We start from the raw sequence: 12,939 nt of genomic DNA on the forward strand, positions 1-12,939 counted from the left end.
TTATAGGTGGTGTATTGTGCTGCAGAATACACTTGATGGATGGACCTATACGAGTGTGGAGTGGGGCCGCTCCTATGAAATTTGTGGCGAAATTTCTAGAGCACTCATGAAAACCAGGCGCGCGCATGGCCTATTAGCGCAAAACCGCGATAAACAACAGAAATTGTGGGGGTGTAATATGATGAATAAGATCCCTAGCTTACAACAAGAATTTTTGGTTCATAGAAGTTATCAACTTCACCAATTATTCTGTAAGTTAAATCTTATTTTATCTATATCTGGTTCATAGTCTTTAAGACACTAGATGAATTTCATTATACCCGAAACCCAGCAAATTATTCTCTCTTTCTTTCTTTCTTTCTTTGTTTACTATTAATTTTTATATCCCTTTTGAGATATGTAGGGGATTGTTGAAAAATTAGTGATATCTCAAAAGGTAATATCCATCTTGGTTTGGGAAAACTTTTCTCTTTGAAATATTATTTATATCTACTTATTATTTTATAATTAATAGAGTCAAACTAGTCGTTAACTAGGCGTTGAAGCAACACCTATATAAACATAGTCTTTGGAAAACTAAAGACACACTTTCTAATACAACTTTCTGAAACATCTTCTTCCTTCTATATGTTGAGATTCTTTCTTGAGTTTTCTGCTAGTTTTGTTCCCAGTTATTAAACTGGAAGAACTTGTTGAATCCTGGGGGATACACCTAATTTTATTTATCACTGTATGGACGAAATATCCTTAAGGACAATATCCTTGACACGCCTCAAACTAATTCTTATTCTCCATAAATAATTTTTCCAACAAAGTAATCCCTAAGCATCTTACTTACAAAGCTAGTCCCTTTAATTAGTGGCTTTTAGAAGCTTAATTAATAAGTTAAGCCTTTATATAACCAAGGATAATGCACTTACAAGTAGAATAAATACAATAGTGCGATGATAACGTATAGTAGTAGACATCTTTCTGAAATTTCATGTGCTATTCCAGTTCGCAATACATGTGTAGTCCAAATATAGTGGAGGTAACGATAATAAATGAAAAAAAAATATATAAAAGAATTACTAATTCTTTCTTCTTCTTCTTTTTTCATAAAAGAAATTGAATCCAATGGCTTGAAGAAATTAAATAGTCGATCACTTGGTTGAATTCCGAGGGAAAAATAGTCTGACTTTTCTTTAAATGCCAGTATGAAGAAATTAAACAAAATTTGGAAGCAGAAAATTTGTAAACTGAAATTTTAAAACAAGAAGGGCTAGGAGAAATTTTAAATTTGCTTTCTTCATAAGAGAGATTTCAGGATATGGCATATTTATTTCTTCAAGAATAGCGATATCAAGTGTTAATAATTGGATTGTTTTGTAAATATTTACGAATTCCTTAATATAATTATAATTTTTGGAGTAAAACTATTGGGTTAAATCGAATCCATAGGTAATTCTCCCGATAATGATGTCCAAAATTAAGATGCTCAATTTTTTAATTTTTGTTTTAAGGAAAAGATCCTTGCTAGCACATGTGATAGCAATGTGACTCTTTAATTATGTTTTATTTTAATAATACAAAAGTAATATCTTATGGGCTCTCTCCGCTTGAAGGAAAGGGCGATGTGCACAAATAGCCACTAACAATATATGTCTTTATTTTAAAGCCAATGTTTTAAATGTCTTTAGTCTTTAGCCACTGGTTTAATAAACTTATACCTGACTGAACGAAAATACCCTTCTGCTATAACTTATACCTACGCGATCAGCAGCAGCAGCAGCGCTAAACTATAGAAGATTTCTACGCGATCGTCAAAATTGCAGAAGATTCTCTTCCGATTTCAAACTATAGAATTCAACATTCTCATCCAAAAATCGACATAGATTTACAATAAGTTATACTTTTATGTGTTTCTATTGATTTTTATTTCGACATAGTTATACTTTTTCCGATTTCTATTGATTTTTATACAATAAGTAGAAATTATTATTTTTTTTGAATTTCTGGATTGATAAAGTTAAGGACATCGCGTCCTGTGATAATTCTATAAAAATTGAGCACATAATATTAGGACATAGTGTTCTGATTTTGCAAATTGAATTGAAAAAGTTAAGGACACAATGTCCTTAATTTTGTTGCTGTTCTTCTGTATATTAAGGACATACTATCATAGTTTTGCAAATTATTTTGAAAAAGTTAAGGACACTAGGTCTTGAAGTTTGAGTTTCAAGTCGAAAAGTTCAGGACACTTGGTCTTGAACTTTCAATATTTAAGGAGAGTTGGTCCTTAACTTACAGTTATAAGTTAAAAAGTTGAGGACAGGTAGTCCTTAACTTTGGGTTTCAAGTTCAAAAGTTAAGGACATGAGTCCTTAAGTTTGACTTGCAGGTTCAAAAGTTAAGGACAGACAGTCCTTAAGTTTGAATTACAGGTTCAAAAGTTAAGGAATGCATGTCCTTAACTTTGAATTCCAAGTTCAAATGTTAAGGACACTTGGTCCTTAACTTGGTCTTGAACTTACAGTACATGTTCTTAATTATACAAGGATTGTATTATAAAATATGTCATGAGTTTCCCATTCTCTTGACTTGCAAGATAAAAACAATATGCATTATAGTTGCTTTTAATGGTAGATGGACTGAAGACTATAAATATCTTTATCATCAAAAAAACCTTGTTCTAGTACCTGAGGAAATTCAGTTTGAAGATTTCAGTAAACAAATATTTGAAGTTATTGAATTGGATAGACATAAGTTTGAAGCAGCGATATGGTTTGATATCAACCTTGGAACAAGCAAGGGAATGCTTGAATCCAAAGATTTAGATCTTCACACATGTATGGAGATACTAAAAACTCATTCACTCTTCAAGGGCTATCGTTTCATTGTTGATATTTCGGAAAGAGTTTTTGGATCAACAAGCAACAAACATATCAACACAGAAACTCAACATGACAGTCAAAACAAATACCAACAAATAATGGAAATAGATATGGTTGAAGCTCAAACAATAACTGAAGAGGTGCTTTAAACACATGTTAACAGAGAAACTCAACATGGCAATCAAAACAAATGCTAATAGATAATGGAAATAGATATGGTTGAAGATCAACCAATAACTGAAGAGGTGCTTCAAACATTTGATTCTATTCAAGTAGAAGGACAAAGCATTATAGAGATTGACAACGAACAAGCTTTGGATATTCAAGTCTTGGAGAGTGCACCGGTAATCGAAGAAGTTGCTGAAAAAACCTCTACTCAACTAACTAGACGAAGATCAAATTTGAAACAAAAAGAATCCCCAACTACGATATTAAGAGAAAATGCTTCGTTGGATGAAATAAAAGTGAGATCAGTATTTGACAAAAAGAAGAGTATAATTAATTGTTTTTCGAACATAGCAATTAAAGGACATTTTGAATTCAAGGTTGTTAGATCAAGCTCAATAAGATATCCGTTGAAATGCAATGATGATAGGTGTGGTTGGTGTGTGCGTGCTTTCAGAATTAAAGATTCAACACTGTTCAAGATAGTAAAGATTGAGAAAAAGCATGACTGCTCTGTTAACACTATGAAAGCTGATCAAAGGCATGCAACTTCAAAGTTGATTAGTGGTTACATTATTGACAATCTTCGAGACCCAAGGTTTGAAGTTACACCAGCTTTTGTAATGGCAGAGATGCAAAAATTGCATGGACTAGACATTGGATATCACAAGGCGTGGCGTGCTATTCAACTTGCTTCCGCTTTAATAAGAGGAACTCCCGAAGAGAATTATGAATTATTGTCTTCATACTTGTATATGATGAGAAGTAAAAACCCGGGAACATATACTAACATAAAGATAGACGACAACAATAGGTAAACAATGAAAAAAAAAGTTTATTAGTCCATTTTATAAAATTTAGGACATGTTGTCTTTAACCAGTTAACTTTTGAGCTTGTAACCAGAAGTTCAGGACTGGCTGTCCTTAACTTTTGAACTTGTAAGTCAAAGTTAAGGACTGCTTGTCCTTAAGTTTTGAACTTTGAACTCAAAGTTAAGGATTGCATGTCCTTAACTTTATAACTTTAAACTCTAAGTTAAGGATTGACTACCCTTAACTTTTAACCTTATAATTTGAAGTTCAGGACTGCCTGTCCTTAATTTCTGTTAACCTTATTTTATATTATATTTTCAGGTTTTTTATATGTTTTTTGCATATGGATCATCAATATCTGGTTGGAATTATTGTAGACCAGTCATTGCTGTTGATGCAACTTTTTTGAAGTCAAAATTTCGTGGTGTTTTAATGATTTCAGTTTCAAAGGATGCAAATAACCAATTTTTCCCTTTAGCCTTTGGAATATCAGAATCTGAAAATAACAATTCCTATGAGTGGTACTTTAGTCAGCTTCGCAATGCAATTGGGAGCCGTGAGAATTTAATTTTTTTATCAGACAGGCATCAAGCTATTGCATATGGCATTGCAAAGGTATATCCTAAAAGCCATCATGTGATTTGCATCTATCATTTGGAGCAGATCCTAAAGCGAAGGAAGGTGAAAAGTGAGGTCATAAAACTTTTCCAAAGTGTTGCAAGAGTATACAGGCGCAAAGAATTTGACCTATACATGTCAGATATAGCAAAAGTAGATAAGAAGTCTTATGACTACTTGATGGAAGAACCACCGGAAAGGTGGGCACGTTCTTGTAGTCCACGAAACAAATATAGTTGAGTCAATGAATTCCGTCCTATTAGAAGCAAGGGATCTGCCTATATTAAGAATGATGGATTTCATTCAAGTGAATCTACAACGTTGGTTTTATGAAAGAAGAAATGAAGCAGAAGGAACTTTTTATGATGTTTCTTGTTGGGTAGAGGAGGAATTGAAGAAAAAAATAGATTTAGCATTTACTTTGAATGTAAGTATTATGTTCTATGTTTAGCTTATGATTTTAATATAATTTAACATAATGTACTAACTTAGAAATTTTCAACATTAAAGGTCTTCCCTGTTGATTCATGGCGTTCTAGAGTTGAAGAAGAAGAAATAACTTTCTTGGTGGACTTAAACAAAAGAACATGTGATTATTTTCAGTTTCAATTTGATGAATTACCATGCATACATGCAATTGCAACTATCGAGAAGAGAAACATCAAGAAGTCTAACTTTTGTTCGCACTGCTACTTAAAGGAATCTTGGCTGAAAATATATGAAAGACAAATACATCTTGTAGGACATACTGATTCTTGGATTGTACCAGAGAGTGTTAAGTCACAAATTATTAAACCTCCAAATTTCAAAGTGCCACCAGGTAGAAGGCAGAAGAAAAGACATATTCCAGCTACCGAGTTATCAAAAATAACATTCAAATGAGGTCGTTGCAGAAGAATTGGTCATAATAGAACATCTTGTATATATTCTCTTACAGTCCATCCATTTTCAAGAAAGCATAGAGAATAGTAGATATATCCGCTTTTGTTTATCGACTCTTTTAAGTTTTTGCTATAAATTGGAGTCATTTATATTATTCTTATTTGAGCAGATGTCTGAATTTTTCAAAATTTCTTTCTGCTTACCTTCTTTTTGTTTCTTGTGAGTTTAAAGATTAAAAGTTAAGGACAAGAGTCCTTAACTTTGAGTTACAGGTTCAAAAGTTAAGGATAGAGAGTCCTTAACTTATAGTTCAAAGTTCAAACTTAACTTATAGTTCAAAGTTTAAAACTTAAGGACTGTTTGTCCTTAACTTTGAGTTTCAAGTTCAAAAGTTAAGGACAGACAGTCCTTAACTTTGAGTTTCAAGTTCAAAAGTTAAGAATAGGAGTCCTTAAGTTGGACTTGCAGGTTAAAATGTTATGGACAGACAGTCCTTAAGTTTGAATTACACGTTCAAAAGTTAAGGACAGACAGTCCTTAACTTTGAGTTCAAAGGTTAAGGATAGTCTGTCCTTAACTTTACAAAAGTTAAGGACAGGCAGTCCTTAAGTTTGAATTACACGTTCAAAAGTTCAGGACAGGTAGTCCTTAACTTATAGTTCAAAGTTCAAAACTTAAGGACTGTCTGTCCTTAACTTTAAGTTTCAAGTTCAAAAGTTAAGAACATGCAGTCCTTAACTTATAGTTCAAAGTGCAAAACTTAAGGACTTTCTGTCCTTAACTTTGAGTTTCATGTCCTTAACTTTACAAAAGTTAAGGACTGTCTGTCCTTAACTTTACAAAAGTTAAGGACTGTCTGTCCTTAACTTTAGAAAAGTTAAGGACATGAGTCCTTAAGTTTGACATGCAGGTTCAAAAGTTAAGGACAGACAGTCCTTAAGTTTGAATTACACGTTCAGAAGTTCAGGACAACCAGTCCTTAACTTTGCGTTCAAAGTTCAAAAGTTAAGGGCAATTGGTCCTTAACTTTGAATTTAAAGTTCAATTACACTTAGTCATGAACTAATACTAACAAACTCAATGGACAAATCAACACTTGAGAGAAATAAAGAAATTAATAACATGATGCCTTGATATTACTCTGAAATTGTAATTTTGCATAGCTGTGACAAAAAATTTATGCTACGCAAACAAAATATAAGTGCCTTTTGAGGAATTTACAGAATATTTCCAAAGTTTTCTGAACTTGCAGAATTCATATGGATTCTTTATAGCAATTTTATACAAAAGATCAACCACAACTAACTTTCTTTACAACTAAACTACAACTCCTTTGGACAGCAAGTTTCATTTTCACTCTCATAATCATCGCCAACATTTTCTGGTGGTGTATCATAACCAGAATTGCTTTTCCACTCACCATGTGCTCAAAGATTTGCGGCAAGTTCTTTTCTAAAGTCTTTAATGTCTTCAGGTTGGAATTTCTCCACATCCTTTCCAATCATCAACAACTCCACATATTTGATCAGGAATGCACCACAATCAGTCCTAAGAAAAATGTAAGATATGCAGTGAATTAAACAAGAAATCTAAAGTACATATAAATAATATAACAAATAACAACACGTACGATCCAGTCTGGGGTGGTGATATTTGCCACTGAATATCAAATTTGTTGAAGGCATTTCCAAAAGACTTGTAATGTTTGTCAAACTATGAGAACTTTAGCAAGTGGGGGATCATGCGTGCATACATTTCCATGTGATTCATTCCTGCCTCATATGGCTCACTATATATGGAATCGTATGCATCAATCTTTTTCTGATTCAAGTCCAATACCGCCAAAAGAAAGTGTGTCACAACACTATCATCTTCTGAAGGGAGCTGACATGGGAAAAAGATTTTGTCAACCTCTGTCCAAGCAACTCCACATCTACGACTGTCCCCCCACACATATGGTGTCACTAACAACTGATTATGACCAGCACACCAAAGTCATCAGTAGCATCTTCACTAAAATCTTTATACACAAGCACCATATAGTTATCAAAAAGAATATTAGTAGTTGTGCAACGAAAAGGATGGTCGCGAGGGTAGTAGCATTCCTTCTTTCTCAGATAATATAGGGCAATATCAATATGCTTCATAAAAAGGCAAAAAATAAAACAAATCCATCAGTCATAAAATAATTAAAAAATGATAAACTAAGAATAAAGAAAATAAATGCCTTGCGAATTATCTAACCTTATCATCAAGTACAAACCTGCTATCTGAAAGCTCAAGGAAGAATATTTTGCTACTGATTTTTTGATTATACAATTTGTATGGAATCTTTTTCACACCATTATCATCAGCATATATATTAGTTTGTCCCATGAAAAATTTGAAAATATCAAAGTTAGATGTTAGTCCTGAACTTAGCCTTTCAAGTTAAAATATTAAGGACATGCAGTCCTTAAATTTGAATTACAGGTTCAAAAGCTAAGGACACTTGGTCCTGAAGTTTGAGTTTCAAGTTCAAAAGTTAAGGACACATGGTCCTGAACTTAGACTTACAAGTTTAAAAGTTCAGGACACTTTTTCCTTAACTTTGAGTTCAAAGTTCAAAACTTAAGGACTGTCTGTCCTTAACTTTGAGTATCAAGATCAAAAGTTAAGGACTCATGTCCTTAACTTTGAGTTCAAAGTCCAAAACTTAAGGACTGTTTGTACTTAACTTTGAGTATCAAGTTCAAAAGTTAAAGACAGGAATCCTTAAGTTTGACTTGCATGTTCAAAAGTTAAGGACAGGCAGTCCTTAACTTTGAATTACATGTTCGAAAGTTAAGGACACATGGTCCTGAACTTTGACTTACAAGTTCAAAAGATAAGGACACTTGCTCCTTAACTTTGATTTTCAAATTCAAAAGTTAAGGACACTTGGTCTTAAACTTAGACTTACAATGACAGAAGTTAAGGACACTTAACTTTAGCAATTTCAATATCAATACTGAAATACATTAAGGGACTTACTCTTTTTTGCGACCTCTCCTTTTCTCATTGCGCAACTACACAATGAATTTCTTCAATAATTTTGCATCATCTGTGGCATAATGAAAAATACACCTACGAGTATATGTTGATTTTATCCAGCCTGAACTCTTGAGAGTATTTTGATTGTCTGTCATCGATGTTCCTATTTTTCTTTCCTGATCAAAAGGAGATTTCAACTGCCAACTAAGCTTCTTGTTCCTTTTACCTCGACCAAGCTCTTCTTCAACATTTCTTTCAACCTCCATAGACAGACCCCCATCAATGCTCATTCGTGTAATTGGAGGAGTAGGAATAAGAATAGAAAATGGCAGACCATCATAACCAATACTATCTCTCTTTCTTTTCCTCGTATATTGGGTAAGATCTTCATCATTGTTTTCTTCTGCAGGCAACACTATATATATATATATATATTAGTTTGTTGCAAGTCGTCAAATGAAGAGATAAAATTCAATTATGAATATACTTTTTAGGACACAATCGATACTTGTCTTGTTCACACTGCCTTCTTGTGTTTTTTCAACAGACAATTCAGCTAACATATTGCTTGCATCATTTTCTTTATCTTCCAACTGCACATTTTCTTTATCTTGCAATTGTTCTCCATGTTCTTCAGTTGCAAGTTCACAAGATTCTGCAAAATATTTACAAGAGCTAACACAATTAGTACTTGTTACTAATCTTTGATTAAAACAAACATGTATAAAATTAAAAAAAAACATCGTCTAACTGTTTGCAATAGTCAAGATCATCCCAATTAAATCATTATCTTCACTAGCATTTTCTTGGGTTCCAATATTGTCGGTAAGAGAGGGAGGTGTAGAGAGATCACATGTTCCATCTATGCATTTGGAAACAATCTCACTTCTGCTTGTTCATTCAGTATTTTCTACGTCTTGAGATTGTACTCCACTTTTCTCTTGATACTACACTCCAGCTTCTTTCCTTGCAGCTTCAAAAGATTCTGTAATATTTGCAATTAATACCCATTCTAATAATTCACTAAAACTAACATTCAATATATAATGAAAATTTTATCTAACCTTGATTGACACAAGTTTGAACTCCATATTTCTCTTTATATGACAGAGATGTAACAGATCATATGTTCCTTCTAAGCATTTGCATACAATCTTACTGACACGTGTTCCCAATGGACTTTCTAAATCCTTCTAAGATTGCAATCCACATTTACAAATTTTTTCTGTTATTCCTGTCTCTTTTGGATTTTCCTGGTCTTGACATTCTCCTACATCTTGAACTTCCAATCCACCAATAGATTCTACAAATATTTGTAATCACAAAAAAGTTTATATATATTATGCTATTGAATATAAATTTCAATGAAAAAAATTCAAAATCTATATCTAACCTTTCCCAATATCAGTGACATTCTCAGTTTCATCATCTAGATGTGCATCTCTAAAATTGCTTTCATACTGAACTTCTGCATGCACATCCATATCATCACGTTCATCACCACCTGCATCTTTGTTAATTGTAACAGTAGGCTCTATACCACGACAATGATCATCAACCCCATCTTTAGTAATTGGAACACTAGATTCTCTCTCTATGTTCCTTTCATCAGGTTTCACATAAATCTTCAACAAAGTATCAAGCTTTGATCCTAGACTTTTCTTTAAATCTCGAGAAAGAAACTAAATTAGAAAGTTAAGGACAACTAGTCCTAAACTTCAAGTTACAAGTAAAGAAGTTAAGGACAGACAGTCTTTAACTTAGAGTAACAAGTTCAAAAGTTAAGGACATGCAGTCCTTAACTTTGAATTCCAAGTTAAAAAGTTAAGGACACTTGGTCCTGCACTTCAAGTTTCAAGTTCAGGACACTTGGTCCTAACTTCAAGTTGTAAGTTCAAAAGTTAAGGACACTTGGTCCTAAACTTCAAGTTTTAAGTTCAAAAGTTAAGGACATGCAGTCCTTAACTTATAGTTTTAAGTTCAAAAGTTAAGGACATTTGGTCCTAAACTTCAAGTATTAAGTTCAAAAGTTAAGGACAGGCTGTCCTTAACTTATAGTTTTAAGTTCAAAAGTTAAGGACACAAAGTCCTGAACTTAGACTAACTGAAATTAATGATATTACCATGATTTCATTCTCAATCTTTTTTTTTTCAGATACAACTATTTTTTGATTTATTCCAGTAACCTCAGCTTGCAGATCCTTCTTAAAACTCTCTGATAATCTCTAAATCAAAAAACATAAAAACAAAAAAGTCTCGTAAGCAAAAACATATCAAATAAAAAACTAATGCTATTCAAAGGCAGAAAACCTACTTTAACAATTTCCTTAAGCATGGCTTCATCAAATTGTGTGAAAGAAGGCATTGAGCTTTGATCTTGAGAAATTGGCTCTTCCACACTAATAGGCTCTGTATCTTCTTCAACAGAAAAAAATGGTGACACCTCGATCAACTTATACAACTATAATATAACAAAAAATAAACATAAGTTTTCAGAACTAAAACAAATAAACGAAAGAAATAGCTAGTAATTAGATTAACTTACATTTTCATTATGGAAGTATTTTTTACACAGAAAATCATACTATGGAGATTTCATTTCCGAATAACATAACATCCGAGGATAACCAGATTCTTGGAAGTTCACAAATTATTTTTCCTGGAAAATAGGAATTACTTCCATAATCCAAACACAAAAGGCAAAAGGAAAGTCAAGTATAGTGTAGCTATCCTTGTCTTTCTCTTTCTCATTCTCATTCTCATTCGGCTTCAAACAGCTCTTCAATGATTTTAATAAAGTTTCATCAGAAAGAGAGCCCCAGTTGAAAGAAGAGCAGAGTTCATCATCGTCTACAATTTTCATTATCTGCTCGGACACATTCCTATTCTTCCGCTTGCCCATCAAACAGATTCAACAAAATAAATTGTTGCCAATTTCACAACATCATCATCGCTGCCTACAAATGATGCAGTTGTACCATGTGGGTGACTAGTAATAAAATTAAAGAAATCACCCAACTCAACTCTATCTTTTCCGGGGAAATAGACTTTCGAAAGCCTATTCTCTTTTTCATGTAAACCTTTGATATCCGATGAGGAATAACACTTCAAACCAGTAATTATATGAAATGCATCACGTGTAAACTTAATTTCACGGTCAAAAACCTTGAATATCATCGAATCAGGGTCATTATTTACAATTTCTGAAAGCAATACACAGTGAATAAGTTTACCACAGAACTTCACACTTTGTAATCGGAAAACGTTTCCGAAAATACCATCCCTCAACTTCTTCCACTGCATGTTTGACAAAAAACTTCTGATTGTTTCCTTATACTGTAAATCTCCTTTCCAATAGATCATAAAATTATGCCAAACATCAAACTCGAACATACGATCTCCTTCCATTATCACATTACAAAGAAGGAAAAAGAAAATAAAGATTAGGACTTACAGTTAATTGGAGGGACTTGGTCCTTAACTTCAAGTTTCAAGTAAAAAAGTTAGGGACAAGCATTCATTAACCTAAAGTTACAAGTTGAAAAGTTAAGGACAATAGGTCCTGAACTTCAAATTTGGAGTTCAAAGTTAAGGACACTTGGTCCTTAACTTCAAGTTTCAAGTTAAAAGTTAAGGACAGGCAGTCCTTAACTTATAGTTTCATGTTGAAAAGTTAAGGACACTTGGCCCTGAACTTCAAGTCTCAAGTTCAAAACTAAAGGACACATGGTCCTTAACTTTGAATTCCAAGTTCAAAAGTTAAGGACACTTAGTCCTGAACTTTGACTTACAAGTTCAAAAGTTAAGGACACTTGATCCTTAACTTAGAGTTACAAGTTAAAGAGGTATGAATATGCAGTCCTGAACTTATAGTTTCAAGTTCAAAAGTTAAGGACACTTGGTCCTTAACTTAGAGTTACAACTTAAAAAAGTAAAAACAGGCAGTCCTTAACTTATAGTTTCAAGTTGGAAAATTAAGGACACTTGGTCCTGAACTTCAACTTTCAAGTTCCAAAGTTAAGGACATTTGGTCCTTAACTTCAAGTTTCAAGTTCAAAAGTTAAGGACACTCAGTCCTTAACTTTGAGTTCCAAGTGCAAAAGTTAATGTCGTTTGGTCCTTATCTTTTATGAACACAGTTAACTAAAAATTCATAAACACAATTAGCTTATGAATTCCTACGACTATTTTTATGAAATGTCCTTACAAAATCAAATATATTAATTCAACCACAAACACATTTCACATTTCAATACCAAAAAGTTCTGAATAACAGCATCACAAAAATACGATACTTCTCTGACACTGAGTCAACTTATAATGATCATTTTTGAAATTTCACACATACTTGACACATCCTTGATCGCTATTACACATATACAAAAACAAAAATGCATAAAAGAAAAAAAAATTACCAGTTAAATCGTTCGATGCAGAGAAGATGAAGAAGGAGAAAGATTAACTGCAACTTGTTTGCATGCGAGGATGATACAGATGCTGAGAACACACGAAAACTCTGAAATATTCGCTCTCAAATTTTCCCTCTTCTGAATGAATAAAACAAGGGTTTGGGAAT

The 12,939-nt window shown here is 32.9% G+C and overlaps 1 protein-coding gene across 1 annotated transcript; it reads left to right on the forward strand.

Moving 5' to 3' along the window:
• Window positions 1-3,076: 3,076 nt before the first annotated feature.
• Window positions 3,077-4,709, forward strand: LOC107806306 (uncharacterized). The gene is made up of 3 exons (XM_016630445.1): window positions 3,077-3,803; window positions 3,943-3,977; window positions 4,173-4,709. Exons 1-3 carry the CDS (start codon window positions 3,077-3,079, stop codon window positions 4,707-4,709), a joined length of 1,299 nt encoding a protein of 432 aa, XP_016485931.1.
• Window positions 4,710-12,939: the final 8,230 nt, after the last annotated feature.

Source organism: Nicotiana tabacum, chromosome 11 (assembly GCF_000715075.1).
Source record: "Nicotiana tabacum cultivar K326 chromosome 11, ASM71507v2, whole genome shotgun sequence".
NCBI lineage: Eukaryota > Viridiplantae > Streptophyta > Magnoliopsida > Solanales > Solanaceae > Nicotiana > Nicotiana tabacum.